The sequence below is a fragment of the Phodopus roborovskii genome, unplaced genomic scaffold, assembly GCF_943737965.1.
Source record: "Phodopus roborovskii unplaced genomic scaffold, PHOROB, whole genome shotgun sequence".
Taxonomy (NCBI): domain Eukaryota; kingdom Metazoa; phylum Chordata; class Mammalia; order Rodentia; family Cricetidae; genus Phodopus; species Phodopus roborovskii.
The window spans coordinates 41,941,486-41,966,164 of NW_026126480.1; the positions used below are offsets into that span (position 1 = coordinate 41,941,486).

The following is a 24,679-nucleotide window of genomic DNA, read 5'->3' on the forward strand; positions in this document are numbered from 1 at the left end:
GATACTTGTTGGGGAGGGCAAGGCTAATTATATTTATTTTGATTTTGTATTTTAAAACATAGTAAGAATAAAAACATAACTACAAATCAGATATCTCAATGCCTATTAAATTATGGCCCCAGGTAAGACTTGGCCATGAGCTCTGATGCTGCCTATTCCTAACCAATGACCTTGGACAGCTTAGCATCGCTCAGACCTGATTTTGTGGCTTGAGCAGAATTTAAGAAGAATGTGGAATCCTTATTAATAAGTGTAGATTTTAGAATACTTACCACGTTGAAAAATTCAGAAGAGACCAGATGAACTTCCGATACTCCCACGCATGAGTCTGTAACTTGCTTTTGTGGCAGCTGAATCCTGAGAGAAAACAAAAAAAGGGCTCTTTTGTAGATAATAGGCTTCTTATAGGCACAGAGCCTCTCCCTTTATGCAGGAAGGAAGGAGGGGAGGGAGGAAAATCCCCTGAAGTGTAGAGGTCATACAATGGTCTATGGATGCATCCACTTCAATGTCCTCATCCATGAGACTGTTGACATTCTGGATCTGGTTAGGCCCTGAGTGGTGGCAAGCTGTCCTGTGGGTTATGGGATGCTGAACAGTATCCTTAACCCTGCTCGCTAGATGCCAGTAGCATCTACCAAGTTGTGACAACAGAGGTCTTTAGACACTCATTAAATGTCCTTGAGAGTATAAAGCCCTTCTCTGAGTAGCTTTAGTGAAATCTCTGGGCTGGATAAGACCCTTCCTTAGAAGAACCAGGCTGGCCGGGGCCTTGGCTTTGAAAACTTAGCACAATACCTTGATTTGAATGAAGCCTTTGGTCTAAGGGCGTGTGAAATGATGAAAAAGATGTTTAACACGACCGAGGAGATCTTTCAGAAGTTGGTAAACTTTAGAAGACAGGGGTTTCAAAGCAATTTAAGTTGGTATCAATTGATTTTTACCTAGAAAGAGAGAAAGGGAATCAGCTGTGGGCAGTCTGACCCACCTGCTCCCAGTTCTAACCCCCCTTCCTCCCCATACTCTGGTCACATGGTCACTTTGAATGTCTGGCACCTAGTGAGGACTCCGTTGGAACAGGAAGAGGGTCTCCATCTGGTTCTGCAGGTGGGCTGTGAGAGGGAGTGGCAGGGTGGGGTGGGGCACCTGGGGAGGGAGTCTGGTTTCAGAGCTGTGTGATGGGGAAGGGCCAGCTGTTTTCCTTTTCAACTTTGAATAGTAACACTTCGAAGAAACTCGTGGCAATGTTAATCAGAAATATGTCGGCAGGGGAGGGGAAGACCCCATTTATCCCATTTTCTCAGAGACCCCTGTGGTGCTATTGATTGACCATCTAGTGGTATGACTTAGATCAGGAGCTGCAAACCGAAGCCAGGCAGGTGTAGAAGATGTGGGGGGGGCACTGTGAGAGGACGAGGGAGTGCCCTTCTAATAGCAGTAGGTGTGTTGGGCATTTTCAATTGCATCGCTTGTGTACCTTTGAGCGTGGTCATGTTGATTTGAAGGGCATGGAATGTGGAAGGAAGTGACACCCTCGACGGGTGGTTAGAAGAGAATACCTTCCCAAAGCCAGCTGTGCTGACTGAGCTTGTTGCTACACCTCCCCTTCACCCCCTCAGAGTTGACGTCCATGTCCCTGTGCCAGCCTCTGCCCCTCTTAGCTTCCCACTGATCTTTTTGTCTTCTTAGGCCAGTTGTCCCCAGTGGGGACTACCCTCTCCCTTTAAGTGCTCCACACTTCCCTGTGAGTACGGACCCCATCTGCTCTCCAAATGCAGGGAGCTAAAGCGATTGACCATGTTGTTGAAATACTTTAGCCACTTCGGTAAAAGAAAGCAGCATGTTGTGGATAATTGCTGGGGTTTCCTTGGTCCCAGGAGACATCAGGGAGGACCTATTCTTCCAATGGTAGCACTCTCGACCTTACGACTTGGAAAAAAAAAAGTCCCAGTTCTTTGGGTCAGTCTGTGAAGTTTCTCTTATCACATGAGAAAAGGTGTCTTTCCCAGTGCCTTTTGGAAGTGAAGGTGAACATCCACCCAAGGCCATAGGAGGAGGAGTGAGGTGGACCCGCCCACCTGCATTTCTGATGACTGCTCTGCCTCTGCTTTCTCTAGGGGAACCCATCAGTAGTGAGCACTTCCATCGTGCTGTCAGCGTGAACGATGAAGATCTCCTGCTTCGAATACTGGAAGGAGGGTGAGAGCACAGCCAGCTTTCCTGGTCTTTCTGCCAATGCCCATTAGGTACCCAGGCATACACGGCACAGCTTTGCTTTCCTAGACAAATTCTCTAGCGCCTGCAAGAGCACCTCCTACATTTATTTTGCCTCGGGTGACTGGTAGGACTTAGGGAAGTCTAGTTAATAAAGAGTCATAGAGAACCCCCATAAATGATATGGTTTGTGATTTTTCTTTTAATGAAAACTATAAAAGGAAATTACAGGTCTGGGCATCATGCTTTGGCCCCAGAAGCAATTATTATGTTTTGATTATCCAGCCCAGCATTTAGTACAGGTCAGTCTGAAATACCTACATGTAATACCAGGCGATGCTGGGAATCAGCAAACAAGCTGTTACAGAGGCTAGAAGGTTGGTAGGACATTAGAAAAAAGGGGCGGGCATGGCTGCTGTAGGGGTGATGCTTGAGGCTGCCTCCCACGTAGGTGTGATTTGGTTTTGTGCACTTCAGAAGGCAGTGGTGTCTGAACTGGGATTTGGTAAGTTGAAGAGAAGCTTCCACAGGATGCCAAGCTTCTTGGCTGACAACACGAGACACATGTTCTTCCCTGGGCTGCAGCAATACATAGCCAAAGGAAAACCCTAGGCCCTGGCCATATCTCCACCTATGGTGGAGCTGAGCATTGGTGCCATGCCTGCACAGTGCTGTTAACTCTAGGGATCTCTTTCTTCTGTGAAATGACAAGTTCTTCTCTCTTTTCTTTAAGCCATGTAAAGGTGGATGTCCCCAACAAATTTGGCTTTACTGCCCTCATGGTTGCTGCTCAGAAAGGCTATACCAGGTATGGCTTCTTCCTGTACCCATAGGTTGTAGCCAGCATGGGATGACAGCTTCTTTTCCCTTCCCCAAACTGTCTCTAGAAATGGCTTCCATTTGGATGGTTGTGTTGGGTTAGGCAGCACGCAAACAAACTAATTTGTATTTAGTCTCATACCATGTGTGGTAATACATCTCAGGAACAGTCAAGATTGGAATTTGAATTTCTTTAAACAAGGGTAAGTGAGGGCGTTTTGGGAACGTGCTTGACTTCCCCTTGAGGTTGCCATTATCTGCCCCACAGGGCTAGTTGTAAGTGCTAACATCTTATCTTTCAATCATATTTATCTTTTAATTGCAACAATGCCATTTTGAGCAACACTTGAAATGTGTTCTCACTAAGTGTTTCTGTTGGATCCCATATTAAAAATGCTCATTAAAATGACGTGAACTGTTTGTGCTATATGGGCAGGATTCATGGAAGGCTGGGACCCTGTTTTTTAGTGGGGATCAATGGTTTTCCAGCTTAACAGAACTTCCTGTCTTCAGAATGGTAGAGAAGGTGTGGTAAGGATGCCTTGAATGTCAAGATTATTAAATTCCAATGGGTTACCATGGGCTTCAAGTCACCAAAGCCATTTCTCTCACTACTGTCAACTTCATCCCCTTCAGGCTTGTGAAGATCCTAGTTTCCAACGGCACAGATGTGAATCTGAAGAACGGAAGTGGCAAGGACAGGTAGGAGGTGTGGGGGGTCTGCTGAGCACTGCCATGGTTGCTGCTGCGTTATTAGACTATACTTTTTTCCCCTGTCTTACATGGTTTGTCCAGGTTATTGTGAAAGTCCTGAGAGGTGAGTGGGCCCTACTGGGGAGGGGGGATGACCAAAGCTGGCTTGTTCATCCGTAGTTTCATTCATCAGGTACAACCTGTCCAACCTTCTCCAGCTCAGTAACCCATAGCTATAGAAACAGTACCACCAGCTCTGGCCAGGCACATGGATCCTTTGTTGGTGACTCTTGTTACAGTCCAGCCTTCCTTTGCTGCCCAAGAAGTGCAGGTGTTTGCAAAGAAGCAGCCAAAGTCAGTACCAGAGATAACAGTGCAAAACATTGCTGTGGTTCCCTTCACACCAGTTGGGGGAGGGGAGTTATAACAGTGGTTCTCAACCTTCCTGATGGCAATGACCCTTTAATACAGTTCCTCATGCTGTGGTGACCCCCAACCATAAAATGACTTCTTTGATACTCCATAACTGTAATTTTGCTACTGTTATGAATCATAATGTAACTATGTGATATGCAGGATGTCTGACCTTTAACCCCTATGAAATGGTCATTTGACCCCTAATGGGGTCACAACCCACAGGTGAGAACCTCTTGTCTTACAGGGAGAGCTTGATACTCAAGGACAGATGAAGGAACATTTTGAAATACTTCAGTCCCAGCTGTTGTAGCAGTTAGATTAAACTATTCCAGCACACTCTGAATTTACTTGATGACTATATGCCAGGCACCATGCTTTAGTGCTTGGGTCAGACAGGGAGACAAACACACCAACTTTCTTCAGGATGCTCACAGGGTATATGGTGTACACAGGCCGAAGGCTTGGACACTACATTCATACATTCTGATCATGTGCCCTATTTTGTGTGTACATGTGTATGTGTATTTGTGTGTGTGTGTACATATGTGTGTGTGTCAGTGCACATGTGTTTGGGTGCACATTTGTTTGGATGTGGATGTAAAAGTATGTGGGGGCCTGAGGTAACTTGAGTTGTTATAAATGGGAGACATCCACCTTGCTTTTTGAGGCAAGTTCTCTCATCAGATGCTTGCTGGACTGGCTGGTTTGCAAGTTACAGGGAGCTTCCTGTCTCCACTTCCACCATCAGTTATGAGTTACAGGTGCATGCTGTCATGCCAGGCTTTTTACCTGAGTGCAAACACTTTACCCATCTAGCAATTTCCACAACCCCAAATGTGGTTTCCAAATACAGAAAGCCAGTCTATTCCATTCTAGTTCAATGGCAGATAACATTTAGACACCAATTTTAAAATTATTTTTCGAAGAGATTCTCAAACCAATGTGGAACTAAGCCATCAATTGACTGAAGATTTTGAAAAGAATAATGCCAATTTACAAAGGAAACATTTTAATGAAGGTAGAAAACAGGTAAGAATCGAAAAAGAACTAGAAAGGGGTTAATGGGAATATTTTCATATTGCAAAAATGTTTGGGACACCTCTTTACAAAAATCTTCATGATAAACCAATGTCTTGTATAAAAAAAAATAAGAAATGAAATTGGACACACAGAAGAGAAATAATGGTTATGGGGTGTTTGAAAATGAAAAGAAGATGATGCTTTGTGCCCTAATAGATTTTGGTAATTGTATTGAAATGTATACTTTTTAGAGAAACTCAAAGCCACCCACATCAACTCAAGAAGCAGGAAATTGAAAATCAACAGTATCCATGTAAAACATGAGAAAATATGTTCAAGTGCTCACTCCGTAGAGGCTTTTGCTTCAGATTTGCATGTGTCAGAACTAAGCTTGGACTTCCCACAGCTAGAGCAAGCTGGAAGCTGCAGAGAACACCAGCATTATTGATAACATATGAGAAGGGCTGGGATGCAGCTCACTGTTTGCCTAGATGTGCAAATTCCTGGGTTCAACCCCACTACTGAAAAAAAATGGCTGCAGGTCCTTTGCATGTTTGTAGTTATATTTACAACCCACTTCCTCCCAGTCAGAAAGGTATTTAGGAAGGTAAGGAAATTCCTATTATAAGGTTTCTAAGATAACACCCTTCCTTAGTAGACTCAAGGTGAAAGGAGACCTTGGGCGCAAACTGGCATCTTGTTAGAATCAGCTGAGGTGTCTGTCAGCAGAGGGATGTATGGAGAAATGTGTTCACTCACAGTGGAGTTTTATTCATCCTGAAAGCACAACAAAGTGATGCCTTCTGGGAAATGGATGCAGCCAGGCTTCATCAGATTGAGATAAGTGAGGTTCTCACAAATGTTGCATGTTTTCTCTTATTTGTGGATTCTGGGACTTACATAATACATATAATGTATGACTTACATGAAAGCAGAAGTGGGACAAGGCGGGGCAAATAGGAGACTAGCCTGAAGGAGAGTGAGGAGAGTGGAGGGTATGTGTTGGAGTATGTGGTCTACTTGAGAGAAACTGTCCTTATGAAACCCAACACTAGGTACGATGAATATACATGCACCGGACATCTTTATGTCAACTTGACACAAGCTAAGTCATCTGAGAAGAGGGAACCTCAGTTAAGAAAATGCCTCCATAAGATAAGGTTGCAGGCAAGCCTATAGGGCATTTTCGTAATGAGTAGTTGATATGGGGGGGCCGGGCTATCTGTGGGCTGGTGGTCTTGGGTCTTATAAGAAAGTAGGCTGGGTAGGTCATATGGAGCAAGCCAATAAGCAGCACCCCTTCATGGCCTCTATGCCAGCTCCAGCCTCCTAGTTTCTGCCCTGTTTGAAGGAAGCCAGAACAGGAACTCAGTGATGGACTACAATGCAGAAGTTCAGAAGTATAAGCCAAGTTAACTCTTTCCTTCCCTTCTTGCTTTTTAATCATGGTGTTTTGTTGCAGCAATAGAAACCCTAACTATGACAATGCATCATTGAAAAGTTTTTTTTTTTTTTTTTTTTTGATGGCCAGACAGATGGCTCAGTGAATAAAGACCTTAATTCCTAGCACCCATGTAAAATGCCAACATGGGTGTGTGCATCTTTAATCCCAGTACTGTGGCTGGGGCATGAGGAGGCTGGGAGATTGCTGGGGATTATCGGCTGCTTAGCCTAGCTCTAGGGTCAGTGAAAGATCCCATCCCAAGAAAGTAAGGCAGGAGAGTGCTAGTGCAGAAATCCTGTGTGGACATATACACCACAAACATTTGGAGAGTGCCTGGCACAGAAGTAGCAGGAAGTGTCAACATTTATTATTTGTTTTTGTTTCGTTTTTTGAGATGGTGGGTGAGTTGGTCTCTGTCTTAGTTTGGGTTTCTGTTGCTGTGAAGACACACCATGACCAATTCTAATAAAGAAAACACTTAATTGGGGTGGCTTGTTTACAGTTTCAGAGGTTCAATCTGTTATGATGGGGAGCATGGCAGTGTGCAGGCAGACGTGTGGTGCTGGAGCTGAGAGTGCTTTATCTTGACTCAGGCTACAGGAAGTAGACTGTCACACTGAGGGAAGCTTGAGCAAAAAAGACTTTAAAGCCCGCCCCCACAGTGACGCACTTCCTCCAATTAGGCTACACGTCCAAATAGTGCCACTCCCTTTGGGGGGCATTTTCTTTCAAACGCACACACTGGTCTGGAACTCAAATTCCTCCTTGCCTCTGGAGGAGTTGAGATGACAGGTATATACAGTCCTGTCTATCACCATACAAAATGGTTTGTTTGTTTACTTTTTATTTTTATAAAACACTTCAGGTCTCCAATATCATTTCTTAGCATTGGTGAGTCCTCTTGAATTTGCATAGAGCTGGGGTGGGTGTGAAGTGAGGAGCACAGACAGCATGGTGTCAAACCCAGTCCTTCAAGGACACAGCATGTCCTGGATAGCACCCTTATATAAGCCAGAGGCAATGAATGGGTTAATATATGGGCATGTGTGAAATAGGGTCTGACACTCAGAGAATGAGACATATCCTATTCCATGATTCCATAATACTTTGGTAGATATAGGGGTAAGAGGTGTGATTCTTCCTGGCCTGCATAATTCGAGAGACAACTGTCAAAGACTTGAAACTTAATAAGGAGATTTCCTGAAATGGCAGTTAATAAGATAAAGTAAAAAAAAAAAAAATCTGAATGCCAGGTATGGTGGCATATGCCTTTAATCTCAGCACTTGGGGGACAGAAGCAGTAGGATCTCTGAGTTCTAGGCCATTCAGGGATATATAATAAGACTTTGTTTAAAGGAAAACGGTGCTAACTTATTTATATCTAAACACAGTAGAATAAATCCTCAAAAGCTAGAAGCCTGATGAAAATATACAGCTACAGAGCTATACTGAGAGATCCAAAGATTTGAAAAACTGAGATATATGCTACACTTCAGGATGGCAAGACCATTTTCTATTTTTCTCAAATTAGCATATAGATTGAATATAGCTTCAAATGGAATTATTCTTGGGAACCCGTCAAAATGATTGCAATTTATCTGAGAGAACAAATAGATGGTAATAGACACTAAAACTTTGTCAGAGACTATGGGAACAGTTATTAAAATGTCTTAAGAGTTAAACTAATTAGAAAGGTGGGCCTGGGGCCTGGCATAAAAGATTGGAAGAAGATAAATAGGATAGATTTAACTTACTATATGATGGTGGAGGCTCTACAGACCAATGGAGAGGGTACTAGAAATGGGCTATTCAGAAAAGTGGGAAGGAAGTAACCAAGGAGAAGATGCCAAGTTAGGAGTTGTCTGAGCAAACGCTGGGGGATGTGCAGGGAGCAGAGCATGCCAATGCACATCCACAGCTGGGAACAACTCACTCTGCCTGGTATGTCAAAGAGTGGATCACACACAGAAACAGTGTGCAAGAGGCTGCACATGGTGTTAAGTAATCACATGCACTGCATGCAGTTAGTCTCACTGCACAGAGTACCTTCTATACATTTGGTGATTAATACTGGCAAATGGGTGTAGACAAAAGTCTCTGTACTGCCTTGTCCCACAGTATATTAGCCCCAAATAAACACATAAAGACATACATTAATTTACAAACTGTTTGGCTGATGGCTACCGTTTCTTACTGACTAGTTCTCTCTTAATTATTAACTCATTTCTATTAATCTAAGTATTTCCACATGCACTTGGCTTACTGGTAATGTCCTGGCATGTTACTCCTTCTGCCTCTATGTGGCATCATTCACTGGTGGCTCCTGTTTGCCTTCCTCTCCCCAACCTTCTACTGGTCCAGTAGCCTTGCCTATGCTTCCTGCCTGGCTACTGGCCTATCAGTGTTTTATTTGTCAACCAATAAGAGAAACATGTATACAGAAGAACATCCCCCATCATCTTCTCTTTTCTGCTTAAATAAAAAGAAGGGGTTTAACTTTAACATAGTAAAATTATATATAACAAAACAGTTATCAAGTAAGAACTATAGTTAACAATATTTAGTCCATTAACATCTGGCAAAATTTAAAGAAAATACTCTATTTGATCTTTCTGAGTCTAAATTTTTATATGAAACTTACCTTTTATCATAACGAAGGAAAACCATAACCATAACTATCTGCCTTCACCTATATCAAAGACCTCAGAAGGATAATAAATAAACTCTAGAATTGACAGAGACATCTCTCTGCCTGGTCAGTCACCCAAAGTTCCTCTGTAACATTAGAACATCCATCTTTGGCCCATAGGCCATAGTGTGTCTGGCAGACTTCTCAGTGAAGCAGGGAATTTTAAACTGCCTACCTGTATTGGCAGTTTGTCAAGTCATTTTTCTCTGAGTCCTGCAGAATGTCTGGCAGACTCTTCAATGAAGCAGGAACCCTGCAGGAATGTCCCATCTTGTTTTGGCAAGTTCAGAAGTCTCTTTCCTGTGGGTCCTGCATGTCCAGTTTGTATAGCATACAGTCAATCAGTCCAGGTAAGAACAGTTTCTTGCCCAAATGGCCAGTCTCGCCATATTGAAAGCAAACTCCATATTGAGTTTCTTTGATGCCCATCTTCCTCTCTGATATAATTGGTGTTGCCAGAAGCAATTGTGTCTCATTGTCATGAAAAACACTAATAATCCCATTTTAAATGCCATATTCTGTAGGTCTTTGGAAGGTTTTTAAAGAATGCCTAATCTTTATATATCTAGAAAACCTAACATAACTATACCTAACTATACGTTTTAACTATTATAGGTGACTATTTATAATCTATATTTAATTATATATTACATTTTAAGTATAAAATAATACCTAAAAAAGAGGAGAAATTACCAAATAAGGTGGAGTAAAATGGACATTTCCAGATGGAGTTGCTAGAGCATGTCATGATGCACACTGTTTGGGAATATATGTGGGCTAAGTCCTGAGGGCTGGGCTCCAGCTCAGTGGTGGAATGTCTGCCTTGGATAGGCAAAAATTTGAGCATCCTTTTCCTCCCACTTTATGTGAGGAAACACATACATTCACAATCTGAGCTCCACATATACACAAATGATTTAGACACAGAGTCTGAGATCTATCAATCAATCAATCTATATAGACAAACACACAATCTGAGATCCATATGTGCACACACACATGTACATATATACAGGTAAATGATTCACACTTGCACATACATGCATGTGCACACAGTGTAAAAGTAGAAAGACTGGAGAGGAGGGGGCTGGCAGGAAGTGGGAGGGGAAGGAGAGGACAATGAAGTTATGTAATACAAAGTTCACAAAGGCAGTGGCCACTCACACACTGGTTCCATTCTAGGACTTCTACACCCAGGGAATGGCCAGAAATGCAATTGGGATTTTCCAGTTAGGGCATCTTTCTTAGGATGATCAAGGATTGGAATAGTCCCAATAGCATTGTGTGGCCATCTAGGGACTACCTTTTACTACTGAGATGATGTTCCATTTTATTTTCCAACTATTTAGTTAGATCATTTTCAAACATTAAAAACAAAATGGAAGAATAACACAGAAAACACCCATTCATGTTCCACCGAGGCTTGGCATAGGTGGACTTTTCTGTCTAGTCCAGCAATCAGCTCTGTCCTACCAGCTGCTCCTCAAATAACCACACAGGGACTTAATAATATTAGATATACATGCTCGGCCAATAGCTTTGGCTTGTGTATTTTAGCTGGCACTTAAAACTTGAATCAACCCATTTCTATTCATCTACTTGCTTCCCCAAGGCTCATTTATTTATCTCATGTCCACACTTCCCGTCCCGCTTGCTGTGAGTCTCATGGTGTCTCTTCTGACTCTACCTTTCTTCTTCTCAGTGTCCTCCTAGTCTGGCTCTGCCACCCAATCTCTTCCTGCCCAGCTATAGGCCAGTTATGTCTTTATTAACCAGTGAGAGCAATGCATATTTGCAATGTACAAAGATTGTTTCACAGCAGGTTGGCAGGTGCTGACATTTGTTCCGATTTGAAGAAACCCCTCTTCTACCAATATGCTTCACAGTCATCTTCATTGTATACTCCTGGAAGCAAGGTTATTGCTGTACACTTGCCATTATATCACACTTGGGGGTATTTCTCATCAATTCCCCGGTATCATTGATACCCAGTATTCCACTTGTCCTTCAAATGTCACTGTTTGTGGTGGGTGCTGGCCAAGATCATGATTCAGCCTATGTTTCCACGTTGTGTCTTTTGCTTCTGCCTCTGTGGTTTTAGTTTTTTTGAGGACCTGTTCTCTATCAACTCCTCTCCCTCCATCCTCTCCCCACTCATCCTATCCCCTTTCTGTATTCTCTCCCATTTATTCTCTCTGTGTCTCTCTTCATAATTGACATCTGAGGTTGACTACCTCATCACATGCTGTGTTCTGGGCTTGCCTGTATCACTTTCCAGTAGAAGGGTAGCATCTAGCTTGCTCACCTAACCCTGTATTTCCAGCAAAGGTACTTTCATATCCACAGTTATAAAGGTTTGGCTGAACACAGGATGACATCTTCGGCAAGAACCTTGAGAGTTTGTGTTGTTTCTGTCGCAGTTGTGGGTGCCTATACTGTGGGAAGGAAGCCTTATAGGTTGCAGTTCTAGGCTTGATCCTGGTGGCAGTAGTGATAGCTAGAACTCTGTAAAGTTACATTTTCCTCATGGCAACTAGAAAATAATATATAGGGTGATACATTTGTATGATGTGACTGCTGTCCCCACTGACATCCAGCATCTGGGAGTGCTCTCTGCCCACACAGTTATCTGATTAGGAGGCACACAAAAGAATTCCATAGGAGTTGGCAGTCTCTTGCAAGAAACTTCCAGCAGCAGGAAAAGACCAGCATTACTCTCTAAAGGAGAGTGACAGTGAGTGGGTGAACTTCATGTTTTAGGGTGAGGAACTGGTTTCATAATGATCACTAACAGTATGACCCATGGTCCTTCACTGCTCTATTTGAATATAATCTGAGTTTTATAGATATTTTAACATCCTATAATTTATGTTCAATCATAGCCAATATTCATTTTGAAATACTTTTTGTTCTGTATGTGTTTGTGTGTGTGTGTATGTACATGCATGCATGCATTAGTGCTCATGTACTATAGTACTCACATGGAGAACAGCTTGCAAGAGTCTGTCCTTTCATTTCACAGTGTGGCCTCTGGGATTGAACTTGGGTCATTCAGCTTTCTCTGCTGGGGCCATCTTGCTTCAGTGCTTTAAAATACATTGACATGATTGTTCACCCATCACTACCACCACTGTGTGGACCAGTCTCATGACCCTAGAAATGTAGCAAGTGCATTTCCCCTTCTGAGCCAAGTGAGGCAGCTCCAAGCCTGTAGTTGTCTTCCTCATCCAGTTCTCCAGGATGTTACATGTAAATGGATCATATGCTATGATTTTTGATGCCTGGCATAGTATATTGTTTATACTGTTTTAAGGTTTTTTCCTACTGTAGACTTAATTTCCCTTTTGTGGCTGACCTGACATTCCATTGTATGGATTTACTACATTTTATCTATCAAAACGTATATTTTGTTCCAGCCAAACAGTTTTTTTCTTTTTTGTATTGTATTTTTTTAAATTCAATTGACAACTTTTTGATTTAATCTTGGTGAACTAAATGTGGCCCTAAGGTCAGTGGTGGCACCTATAGCAAATTGTCCACTTTTTTGTCTGTTGCAGTCTCATGCTTGCTTGCTATGCCGGGCACCTAGATGTTGTGAAGTACCTCCGAAGACACGGAGCTTCTTGGGATGCTAGAGACCTTGGAGGCTGCACGGCTCTGCACTGGGCTGCAGATGGAGGCCACTGCCCCGTGATTGACTGGATGATAAAGGATGGCTGTGAGGTATGGCCTCCCTTGTTTCCTTGTGAACCACACTGTCTCAGTTAGGGTTTTTATTACTGTGAAGAGACACCATGAACACAGCAACTTTTTTTTTTTTACTATGTTCATATTTATTTTTATATAAATTTTTATTTAAATTATAAACAATCTAACATATCAATCCATCTCCTTCCCATCCTCCCATACCCTCCCCAACCAAACCCCCTATTCCCCCCCAATCTATTCCCCAGGGAGGGTGAGGCCTTCCATGGGGGATCATCAAAGACTGTCACACATCATTTGGGGCATGACCTAGTCCCTCCCTCATGACCTAGGCTGAGAGAGTACCCCTCCATGGGGAATGGACTCCCAAAGTCCATTCATTCACTAGGGATAAATACTGGTTCTACTGCCAGAGGCCCCATAGATTGCCCAGGCCTCCTAACTGACACCCACATTCAGGGGGCCTGGTTTGGTCTTATGCTGGTTCCTCAGCTGTCAGACTGGGATCTAGAACACAGAAGTTCTTATAAGGAAAACATTTAATTGGTGTGACTTGCTTACAGTTTCAGAGGTTCAGTCCATTATCCTCATGATGGGGAGCATTGTGGCATGCAGGGAGATGTAGGGCTGGAGTAGCTGAAAGTCCTTCATCTTGCTGCAAACAGGAAGTTGACTGACTCACTAGGCAGTATTCTGAGCATAAGAAACCTCAAAGCCCACCCCTACAGTGATGTACTTCCTCCAACAAGGCCATATCCTCTCTAACAAAGCCACACTTCCCAATAATGCCATTCCCTATAAAATTATGAGGGCCAATTATATTCAAAACCCCATACAATACTAGTAAGAACTTGAAAGCATCCTCTGGGGGCTTAAAGAGGCAGGCAGGCCTTGGTCACTTGCTCTGAGGACAGTCTAAGAAGAGTCTCTGGCTCATGAGCGTGAATGGCCTTGGAGGATAGATGCTTGGGGATCTGAGGTGACAGCCAGGCTTCATCTCACCATAGAAGCCAAGGGAAGTGGGTGGAGCTCGGTGCTGGCCCAGTGGCATCTGTGCTGCAGCTTTGTCCATTCATTGCTGGTGTCTGTTTAGTTGGTCACTGAAGCCTTACTGAGCACCTGCTACATGCTGGAGATGCAGAGATGTCTACAGGTCTAGTTGCTTCTAGTAGCTTTCAAAGTTAGGTTGTTTTTATTCTTGGGCTATCTCTCTCTGTATGCATATATGTATGTGATGTATGATGAATATACATGTTTGTATGGATATGTACATATGTGTACATGTGGAGGCCAGAGGTTGGTGTTGGGTGCGCTTGGCAGGTAGTGATCCTGGGAAGTTGAGTGAATGGCTTGGAGCCTCAAGTCTGGGAATGTCTCATTTCCCAGAGATGTTAGTAGATGTGTCTAGTTCATCTCTGAGGTGTGAGTGAGGGAAAGCAGGGCTTCTGCCTCAGGTCTCACTTGTTACTTGCCACTACTCTCAAAGAACCGACTTACCTAAAAGGTAAAATCCCAGTCATTAAGATAATTCCATCTTATCATATATCCTATTTCTTTATCCTGCCTGAGGGGCATTTGTGAGAAGTCAGAAGTCTTAGCAGGCTGGTCTCAGCGAGAGAGATCTATGTGGCAGTGGTGGCTACAGTGCCCCATGTAGTTTACTATGAGTCTGTAATGATGAAAAGCTGACGTCTCCTGAGAAAGGAAAGGGATTGATTCTCAGGCAGTCAGGTTCTCTGATATAAACACGTAAATGCCAGAAGTTTGAAGTGTGGGTGTTCTGGGCTTGAGGTATACAACCTAGCCATTTGGGTCAAATTCCACCTTCTGTAGCTCAGGAGCCATTTTTGCAGAGGACAGCCTGTATAAACAGGTCCCCCAGGGACATCTATGTGTACAGTTGGCTAGTAGAGATGGATGAAGGCAGTCCAGCCTCCATGTTGTTGAGAGATTGCTCACCTGGTGTTTCTGAGGACCATGGGCAAGACTGAGAGTCAGGCAGAGTTACCATTCCCTTCTCAGGTGTAGCTTTTATGCTGAGGGTAACATATTTCCCTTAATGGGGAAACATTTGTGCATTTAATGTGCTGTGTGACCTGAGGAAAGGTACTGGATTTCTGAGGCAGGTTTGATCATTTCTAAACTGCAGTCATACCCCATCCCCAGGACCAGACAGGCTGTATGTGCAGGTGCTTTGGAGACTCTAAAGCCTCTTGTCAAGGCAGGTGGTTGTTTCATTGTTATCCAAACACAGCAGAGCTTGTTGCCCATAAGTTGATTATTTATATGAGGAAGAACAGCGATGGGATAGAGAAGATCCACCAGGCTCATGTATCTGAACAACTGGATGTCTCCTGGGTCTCCTACTGGCCAATTGTTGGTTACTCATTTCTGGTGGATCATCTTTGCATCTTTGAGGAATTGTTCTGTAGTTCTCTCTCTCTCTCTCTCTCTCTCTCTCTCTCTCTCTCTCTCTCTCTCTGTGTGTGTGTGTGTGTATGTGTCTGTCTGTCTCTCTCTCTCTCTCTCTGTATGTATGTATGTGCATGTGCATACTCCCATGCCCTCTCATTTTATCTTTACTCTTCATGGTTTGGTTGTGCATAGCCTAGAATTTGGAGAGGTGACACCTATTTCTTTTTATTCCACATGACATTTTTGGAAGACTGAATTCAAACAGTTGGTTATAAATTGGGTTATGGACAGTGATCATCTTCCTTCTGGGCACACCGTGTTTTGGACATAGCACTAGGCATGAATGCACCCAGTTAGTGTGATGGATCTGGTCTCTCCGCCTGAGTTGTAAGCCTTGTGAAGTACAAAGGCCTACAGTCTTGTCTTATTCTAGGCAAGATTTAAAGCAGTATAAAATGTATAGCAAATGACAAAATACTACCCAGCGCATGCCTTTAATCCCAGTAGTGGAGAGGTAGAGGCAGATGGATTTCTGTGAGTTTGAGGCTGCTGGTATATATAGACAGACCCTGTCTCAATTTAACAAAGAAAAAAAAGGGGAGGGGGCTGGAGAATTGGTTCAGAGGTCATGAGCATTGGCTGCTCTTCCAGAGGTCTCGAGTTCAATTCCCAGTATCCACATAGTGGCTCACAACTACCTATAATGACATTGGTACCCCATCTGGCTTGGGCATGGATGCAGGCATAAAGCTGTATACATAATAAATCAATAACTTTTTAAAAAAGAAAGTAAAAAGAAAATAAACATTAGTAAAAGTAGAGCTAGGGGCTGGAGAGATGGCTCAGTGCTTAAGAGCAGTTGGCTGTTCTTCCAGAGGACCCAAGTTTGATTCCCAGCACCTACATGGTGGCTCACAACTGTAACTCAGCTCCAGGGGTTCTGATGGCCCCATGAACATGGCACACAGACATACATGCAGGCAAAGCATCCAAACATAGAAAGTAAAGCTAGAATCTTAAAATGATTAAAAACTACAAGTAAAGAAAGCACAGGGGCCCAGTGAGAGAGGTGTAGTTGGGCCCCTTCTAGACTGACTGTCTGAGTATGGCAGTAGGGAGTCCTTGAGCTGTCTCAGCAGAGGGAGACCCCACACGAGACTCAGCATGTCTCCTTCCTGAACATAGACATGCATTCAGCAGCTCACCCCAGGTGTAGGAAACCGGGGACCATGGGGAAGTGCACACCCTCTGTATGTCTGTCCATCGATGCCACAGGGAAATGGTTGGACTGAGGCAGCTGTCCCTTTGTCAACGTAGGTAGATGTTGTAGACACTGGTTCCGGATGGACGCCACTCATGAGAGTCTCTGCCGTGACGGGAAGCCAGAAAGTAGCTTCTCTCCTCATTGAGGCCGGGGCCGATGTGAATGTGAAGGACAAAGATGGAAAGACACCTCTCATGGTATACCCTTCTCCTTGGGCTCTGGTTTTGTTACCACTAGACATGGCTCGAGAGTTGAGCGACTTGTAACTGAGCCCTGGGTTTGGTTACATAGTATTACCTATCTGTTAAGGAGCAGGGGAAGGTCACTATAGTCTCTATATATTTGAAATGGGACTTACCTTGTTGCCCCTGTTGGCCTCAAACTCCTGGATCCTGGGGTCCACTTGAGCCCCTGAGTAGACATTGTTCCTGTGTCCCATATTATGCTATTTTGTCCATCCCTCTTGCCAAATATCTCTAAGGACTATCAACCCCAATCCCCAGGGCCATTGTGGGATCAAAACAGACTTGTTTAAATAATGAACTTGCTGCTTTTCTGCCCTGGGCTGCCCTGTCCTGTGTCATTTCAGTGTGGACAGAGGGAAGAAACAATTCCCCTTTGCTGCTGAGCAGTCAGCAGGATGCAGGCCAGAACAGAGCTGCAGTGGGCAGTGGGTTAGCCCAGGGTTGCCTCATAAGGTGGACCAGCAGCCCTTTCCTACCTGGACTTGTGTACTTGTGCCAGAGGGGATCAGTGCGGGGGAGGGGGATCAGTGCAGGGGTGGGTGGGGAGGGATCAGTGCGGGGGGGGGGGGAGATCAGTGCGGGGGGGGGGGGGGATCAGTGCGGGGGAGGGGGGGAGGGATCAGGGCCAGAGTGGGGGGATCAGGGCCGGAGTGGGGGGATCAGGGCCGGAGTGGGGGGGATCAGGGCCGGAGTGGGGGGGATCAGGGCCGGAGTGGGGGGGATCAGGGCGGGAGGGGAGCAGTGCTCATACCACATTTTCTGTTTTTAGGTTGCTGTCTTAAATAATCACGAACAGCTAGTTCAGTTACTTCTTGAAAAAGGGGCAGATGCAAGTGTGAAAAATGAGGTAATGTTTATTGGGAGATTTTTCTTTTCCTCAGAGAAGAAATGTGTGAGAATCAAACACTCTGATCTGTAATCAAATTAAGTTCTGCTTCTTTCCAGTTTGGCAAAGGTGTCGTAGAAATGGCCAGAGTTTTTGACAGACAGGTGAGGACCTCTCTCCTGCCTATCAAAGTTGACTTCTGTAGTTCTTTGAGACTCACAGAACCTGCCAAAACCTTGAAGGACATCTACCTGTTTGTTGTGTGTGTCTCTCTCTCTGTGTGTGTGTTTTTTTTTCTTTCTAGAATGTACTCTCCTTACTAGAAGAAAGGAAAAAAAAGCTGCCAAGGAAGTCCTCTGTCCACTGACCGGAGTACCACCCGTCTGAGAGACCGACCGGAGCAAAAGAGCAAACCCTGACTGCTGGGCTGGACATGTGACATGCCGGGTCTCTGAGGCCAAGACATTTATTTATTTAGTTGAAGATTCACAGTGACTTTTATGTAACAGGCAACTCTTCCCACATTGAAATACATCTTTTTACCTAAGCAGATGCACATGTGGTCTCGTCACTGGGCGCCCATAGAAGAGGAATGTTTTCTTGCCCTGTGCGTTTGCAGTTAGATGTGAAACCAAATATTTATATGCTGGCCCTACACAAATGCGCACTCGGGTGCGCCCCCCCCCCCAAGCTGTCCTCGAGATGCTCCAGGCCTACTGGCCTTCTCCTTCTCATGTGTTTCTTATTGTCTCTCCCACCCCGCCCCACTGCAGTCCAGGCTGCTGTCACCTCCTGCAGCGGGGCCTCTAAGCACCCAGGCGTTTTCTCTTAGGCTCTTGGCCTCACATCAGAGCTCAGAAAATACATATCTGAAGATTGGTGTAGTTCTGTTAGCAGCATTTATTTGAGGGATAGTGCTGGGAGGGCATGTCCATCATTTCATGTGTTTGCACACACCTCTTTGGTCAAAGGACCCAGTCCACAGGCAACTGTGCAGCCTCACCAACGAGTAGTGTAGTGTATTACATTTAGTTTGGAGCACAGACAAGGTTTGTGAGGCAAATCATATAGTTTGTGTAGGCAAAGAGGTGGTGGTGTACCCACCACCAAGACCATTGGTTAGGAGCCCAAAGAGAGAAATGTGGGAAGCTTTAGCTGGGCCAACCTTAAACACCAGCAAAGTTAGCAGGGTCACATGCTTTCTGTGTTCCCGGGGACAAACTGATTTACTTGGCTGTCGAGTAAAGCAGCTAGATATAAAGGCCCTCAGAGGAGTAGCCTTTTTCTTTTCTTTTCTTTTTTAAGATAGAGAGGACCCATGAAAAGGTAACCAAGGTTCAACACCAGGGGAACCACAGAACACCCACACAATAAAGATATGAGCAGCTAGCTGTCAGTGGTGTTGTAATCCAGGCAAACCTGGCCCCGCCTCTCACCCACCTGCAGGTGTATGTACCCTGGCTCTTTAAAAGAAAGACCCCTGCCCACGTGCATTTTCTTTACCCCTGAAGGGAAGAATGTCTCCCTCCTTCTCTTCTGTCCTGTCTCTGTGTGTCTTTACCGCTTTTCTCTTTCCTTCCCTTATTTTCTTACCTCCCCCTCAATATAACCTGCAATATGAATTACATCTCCAGGTCTCTCTTCCCATCCTCCTGGTGCCCATCACAAACTGCACCGGGGGACCCGGGGATTGTCACATGTAGTTCCAACCCATTAGGTCTTATTCAAGGGTTCTCTGCAGATGTCATAGAGCATTCAGCTGAAGATTGGTTTGTGGGCTGTGTATAATCCTGTGTGTAGATGTTGCATTGGCATTTTACCTTTTGTGTAAGGGCTTATCTTCTGCTTTGTGATCAGCATGGACACCCACCTTTCAGTCCTGTTTGGGTCTGATGCAGATGGCATTCACCACCTCCTCCATGAGGAAGAAGTATACCTCACATCCTTCCTTGCCAGCATCAGCTTGGTGACATTGTCAACTGTCTGGCCTTACTACTGAACCATGCTTACACTCCTGAGGTGTTCGCACTGTGCTTTGGTGGACAGCTGGTTCAGCATGCTCAAAGGCTGCATTTGCCATTTATTTTGCCTGATGATTAGAAGGCAACCTTATTTTTTCCCCCTAAGTAACTCATGGTTCTGTTTTTCTAACTCATTAAATTACATGCTTTATTTTTTTAAACAGATTTATTATTTATTTTTATGCAAGGCTTTTTGTTGTTCCTTTTATAGACATCATTTTCGCTTATTCTCAACTCTTTTGTATAGTAATTTATGTATTTGGGTCTCTGAGTTTTCCCCTGGGGGACTACTTTTGTTTTAGTATCATAAGCGTTTCTTTCACTGAACCTTCCAGATCCTAAGATGCAATGGGGAAAGGGTGTCACTTGTTAATCGCCCTTGTGCGTTCCTTTCAGACCCTGTGAATTGAATTAGCAGAGACAGGGCAGAGGAGTAGAGTTTAATATGGACAACAGGTAAATGCTTCTACTTCTGGCAGTTTGAAAACCATCCCAGAGTATATATACATTATTACCAGTGTTATATTTACTGTTCTCTAGGCGGCTGAAGAATTCCCTTATTTCTAGGGCACACAATTGCTTTGTTGGTTCTGTTTGTTGATGGTTGATTCTTTGATCCTGAGAGGCACTAGGGCAGAGGTCAGATTCTGTGCATTTGGAATGCCTGCTTGCTGCATGTGAGTTTGATTTGTCAGTCACCCGCTGACATCATAAAACCTACTTGCTTTGTCTTGGGTTAAGTGGTAAGAACAAAGAGTCCTTTATTTTTGCTATAATTTTGAATATACATATATGTGTATATATGAGATAAATATTTTTATTTTCTACAGTTTTCTTTATGGAGTTGGATGCTATTTTTTAAAATGTGTAAGTATATACCCATCACATTTAGATTTTCTTTGCTGACAATGTGGTTCTTCTATGATTGCTTACTTTTTGATCTTTTCTATAAGTAAAATGAATTTAAAAAATTTGTCTGGATTATGAATTTACTTTGTTCAAAATGGTATCAGATTCCCTCGTCTCACCTGTTCTGTGTTTTGACAGGCATTTCCTTTCTTCTTAGTTCTCAGGATTGGCAGCAAGCACACCTTGGTCCTTCAGCACTTCTCCTCCAAGATGCCCTTACACTTATGAATGAACAAAGGTATAGTTTTCTGCACAAGACTATTCCCTTGTTTTAGTGTCAATAGCGTTCTGGGTAACAAATGAGACACCCAATGTTTATCTGTTTACCATTTATTGGATATAATATTCTTAACAATGACATTTTCTACTGAACTAGTAGGCTGTATTTACTTGTAGATCCCCCATATGAGAAATGCATACAAAAATAACAGCATGTAACATACAAATGTGAAAACATGAGTTTATCAAAGCGCTATCAGTGGATGAAGCCCTGCAGAATGACTGTGGGTTAACCGAGATGTAACGTTAATCAGAAAGGAGCTAAGCAGCCATGGCCAGTTAGAGTTGTGTTGGTTGTTGCCACAAACATTCAAATGGTTGGCTTCCCAACCACTACCAAGTTGCCCTGATAGGACTGTGAGTTCTAAGTGTCTTTCCTTGGAGCCTCATGAGATATCTCTCTCTCTCTCTCTCTCTCTCTCTCTCTCTCTCTCTCTCTCTCTCTCTCTCTCTCTCTTTTTCTCTCGCTCTGTGTGTGTGTGTGTGTGTGTGTGTGTTTTCTGGTCACTGCCTTATGAAGTACCAACATACAGGCCAAGGAAGATGAACTAGCATTTCACTTGCTTGTAAAAAAGTCACATGATATTGAATCTGTCTCAATTTAAATGTGCTAAATTAAGGACTAAAACGTTACTTTCTTGGAGAATGACATATCACGGAACACGCACTTTGAAGGTACAGAAAGGCAAGCAGGTGGCGGGGCTCTCAACTTGCAGAAGCCAAATCATTTTTCCAGTTGAAAATGACTATCAAGTGTTTGGCATCTTGGCAATCTCTATTCATTTTTGAGCATCCCAATAATTCCATATGCAGCATTTGTCTTCCTAGTTTTTCTCATGAGAAAATCTTGCAGTGGTTTGATAATAAACTCCTATTGCTTTTCCTAGTGGAAGTGTGTGTGTGTGTGTGTGTGTGTGTGTGTGTGTGTGTGTGTATGCATGTATGCTTGTATATTCTCCACAAAAGGCACGAAATGATATATTTACATCTAATATCTATGCAAATGTCTCCTGCAGGGCTCCCCACTACCCAGTGGTTCTAAGCATGGGGCTCACAGATCTGGGAGAATCACTTACTTCATCAGCGTTTAAAAGCAAAAGATGCCAGTAGGAAATTCAGGTTGCAGCAACAGCATTTTGCAGTCAGTGATAACTTGGTTTTCTATGGCCAACCTCATCTTCTAAATAGAGCAAGGCATTAGGAGGGAGGTCACTGTGGTTGATATGCTGTGGGATAGAGTCAAGGCTGGTGTGTGCTGGAGGGTTGTTCTGTGCTATGGCCCTGGAGAAGATTGGACTGTACTGTCTGGTAGATGAAGCTTGAAGGGTAGCCACACCCTATAGTAGTCACCACTTTGGCTTGAAGTAGTGACAAAGGTAGAGATTTGGCTCTCTTGGATGAGAGAGGCTTTGGCATGAGATCTGGCCAGAGTAAGGCACTTGTGATTGGCAAGAGAGGAAGGCAAATTGGTGCCTATGCTTTCCTGTGTACTTGGTGTGATGGAGCCACTGCTAAGTTGTGCGGTGGAACTAGGAATGGAGGGTTAGCTTCTAGTATGAGTGGAAGAGAGAAAAATGGCCTCTGTAGTATCCTCACCCACTTGACATGCTGCTCAAAATACCCAGCTCTTGGTTCTGTTGGTGTCTCTTAGTCTGGGTCATTTGTGTATGATTGAGGCCATCTGAGAAGAGCAGGGATGGGGGGGGGAGGACAAAGTGTCCCTGGGCTGGCCTGATCTAAGAGAATTAGAACATAAAGAGCCTTGGAGGAAAGGCCAGGCGCCCTACTGCCCAGCCATTGTCCTCCCAGTTGTCAGGGTGGCGCTGGCTCAGAGTGCTTAGTAAACATCTGCTGAGAGGCAGGAGGATGCTCAGGCTTTCTCATTGGCTCAGCTCCAGCCTCTTTGTAGCACCATGGGGATCACAGGCTCCTAAGAACATTCAAACACAGCTCAGGGTTTGGCAGTTCTTAGGGAATGCATTGATGGGATGTATTGATTTGTTGGAGAACAATGACCCATAGCTTCAGCCTGAGAATTCCTAATAAAGTTAAGAAGGCATAAAAACATCTCCTTGGAGACCAGTCAGGAGTATTTCTTCCCGTAGAGTTTAATTTGTTGCTTGTGTGGTTTCTGTGATGTCATCCCACATGTGTAAGCTGGAAACACTCAGAGAGTGCAAACTCGGCATGCATATTTTGAAATGGAAAGCTGCATTGTTGCTCTCCATCTGATCTCATGTGCTGGGAAAGCAGACTTGGGAATACTGTAGAGGATCAGCTTTGGAGTGGAATGCTGGGAAGGAAGGTTCACCTCCCACTTGTCTATAAAGTGGGGTCACATCACCTATAACTATTCCTTGATATAGGAAGGGAATGAGAACATCCAGCCGTGCCTCATGTCTAGGCACTGGACCACTCTACTGGGCTTTCTCAGGGATGCTCTCACAAAACTCAACCAATTCTAATCATGTCTATAGTGTGCTTTAAAGATAGACTGAAATTAAACTGTGAGTATTAATTTTGGTCTCTGTCATATAAAGGATGTAGAAAAAGTGAAAAACTACCCACTCTCAATAAGCCTCAATGTTGGTTATTGGTTCCTAAGTTTTGTTAAACTCGAGGATTGCTAAATAAATATGCTTTATTTGATAACTACTGTATATCTTAGAGGCATTCCTTTAATGATTTCTCAGCTAGGAAGGCACCATCAGCACCCTTGGAAGCCACTGGGGAGATGGCAGAAGATCACACACAGTTCCAACTTCCTTTAAACCAAACTCTCCCTGGTCCTCCCAAACCAAAAGGACAGAAATGACGGAAGAAATCTGGGTTCATAGCTTTCCTCTCATTCCCATCCCAAAAAAGGGTGGGCTCAGATGCTCTAGCTGAAGCTCTGAGTGTCTCGAGAGACTGTTCACACAGTTCTGCAACTTTTCCAGTTGTGTGTGTTTGGCCTTACTCCAACTACCCAGTGTCACATCAGGTACAAAAGTTCTGTGCGTGTCCCAGTGGCAGCAGTATTGTCACTGTGCCATGAAGAGAGGCAGGCTATGAGAGCTCTTCATAACATCTGCGATGTGGGTTTATTTACCCACCACCATGAAAGCCATGTTTCCCAAAGCTGAATACAGTTTTGAATTCTGGAGAGCAAACCAAATTCCAAGTCTATATTTTCCCTTCTGCTTCAAGGCACAGGCCAGCCACTGATATGATCCTTCGAAAGAAGCCTGACCCTAACACACTCAGATGTTACAGATGTTACAGAAGCGCTGTTGGTTACGGTTACCTGCTAATGTGAGAGTTTGTCATCCCACACCCTGCCAGGATACAGCTAAGGCCTCTGGCATTTTGACTTAACATGATTTTTTTTTTTTAAAAAGTCTTCCATAACATTAGGTTGAGGCGTTGTGAAGATCAGCTCCTGAAGGTGGCTTTCCAGTCAGACACTGAAAGAGTAAGAGATGGGAGGGTTGCCCGGCTGGGCCTGCCTTTCATGAGCCCTTCAGCATTCGGGAACTGACTGACTGCTTTGCCATCTATAATGAGTTAACAGGTATGTTCCTAGTGTGGGAAAGACTGGGACTCTGTTTTGAATAGGATGCCCCAAAGAGAACAGATGGGTGACTTTGGTCTCTGTGTTCAATGACTATTAATAAGGGTAGCAGACACAGGCTGTACAATGAGAATAGCATTCCATGTGGTTATGGCTTTTGCGAGCA

The 24,679-nt window shown here is 43.9% G+C and overlaps 1 protein-coding gene across 2 annotated transcripts in view; it reads left to right on the forward strand.

Moving 5' to 3' along the window:
- Fank1 (fibronectin type III and ankyrin repeat domains 1) overlaps positions 1-18,301 on the forward strand; it is a 101,485-nt gene extending 83,184 nt beyond the window's left edge. Inside the window, exons 4-11 of one of the 2 annotated variants that reach the window (XM_051193205.1) lie at positions 2,118-2,199; positions 2,948-3,022; positions 3,670-3,735; positions 12,854-13,019; positions 16,734-16,877; positions 17,695-17,772; positions 17,871-17,915; positions 18,056-18,301. In XM_051193205.1, the coding sequence (XP_051049162.1) occupies positions 2,118-2,199; positions 2,948-3,022; positions 3,670-3,735; positions 12,854-13,019; positions 16,734-16,877; positions 17,695-17,772; positions 17,871-17,915; positions 18,056-18,118 (719 nt within the window). In that variant the 3' untranslated portion in view covers positions 18,119-18,301. The remainder of the gene's footprint in view (positions 1-2,117; positions 2,200-2,947; positions 3,023-3,669; positions 3,736-12,853; positions 13,020-16,733; positions 16,878-17,694; positions 17,773-17,870; positions 17,916-18,055) is intronic. The other variant, XM_051193206.1, reaches the window with a different exon arrangement.
- The last annotated feature ends 6,378 nt before the right edge of the window (positions 18,302-24,679 follow it).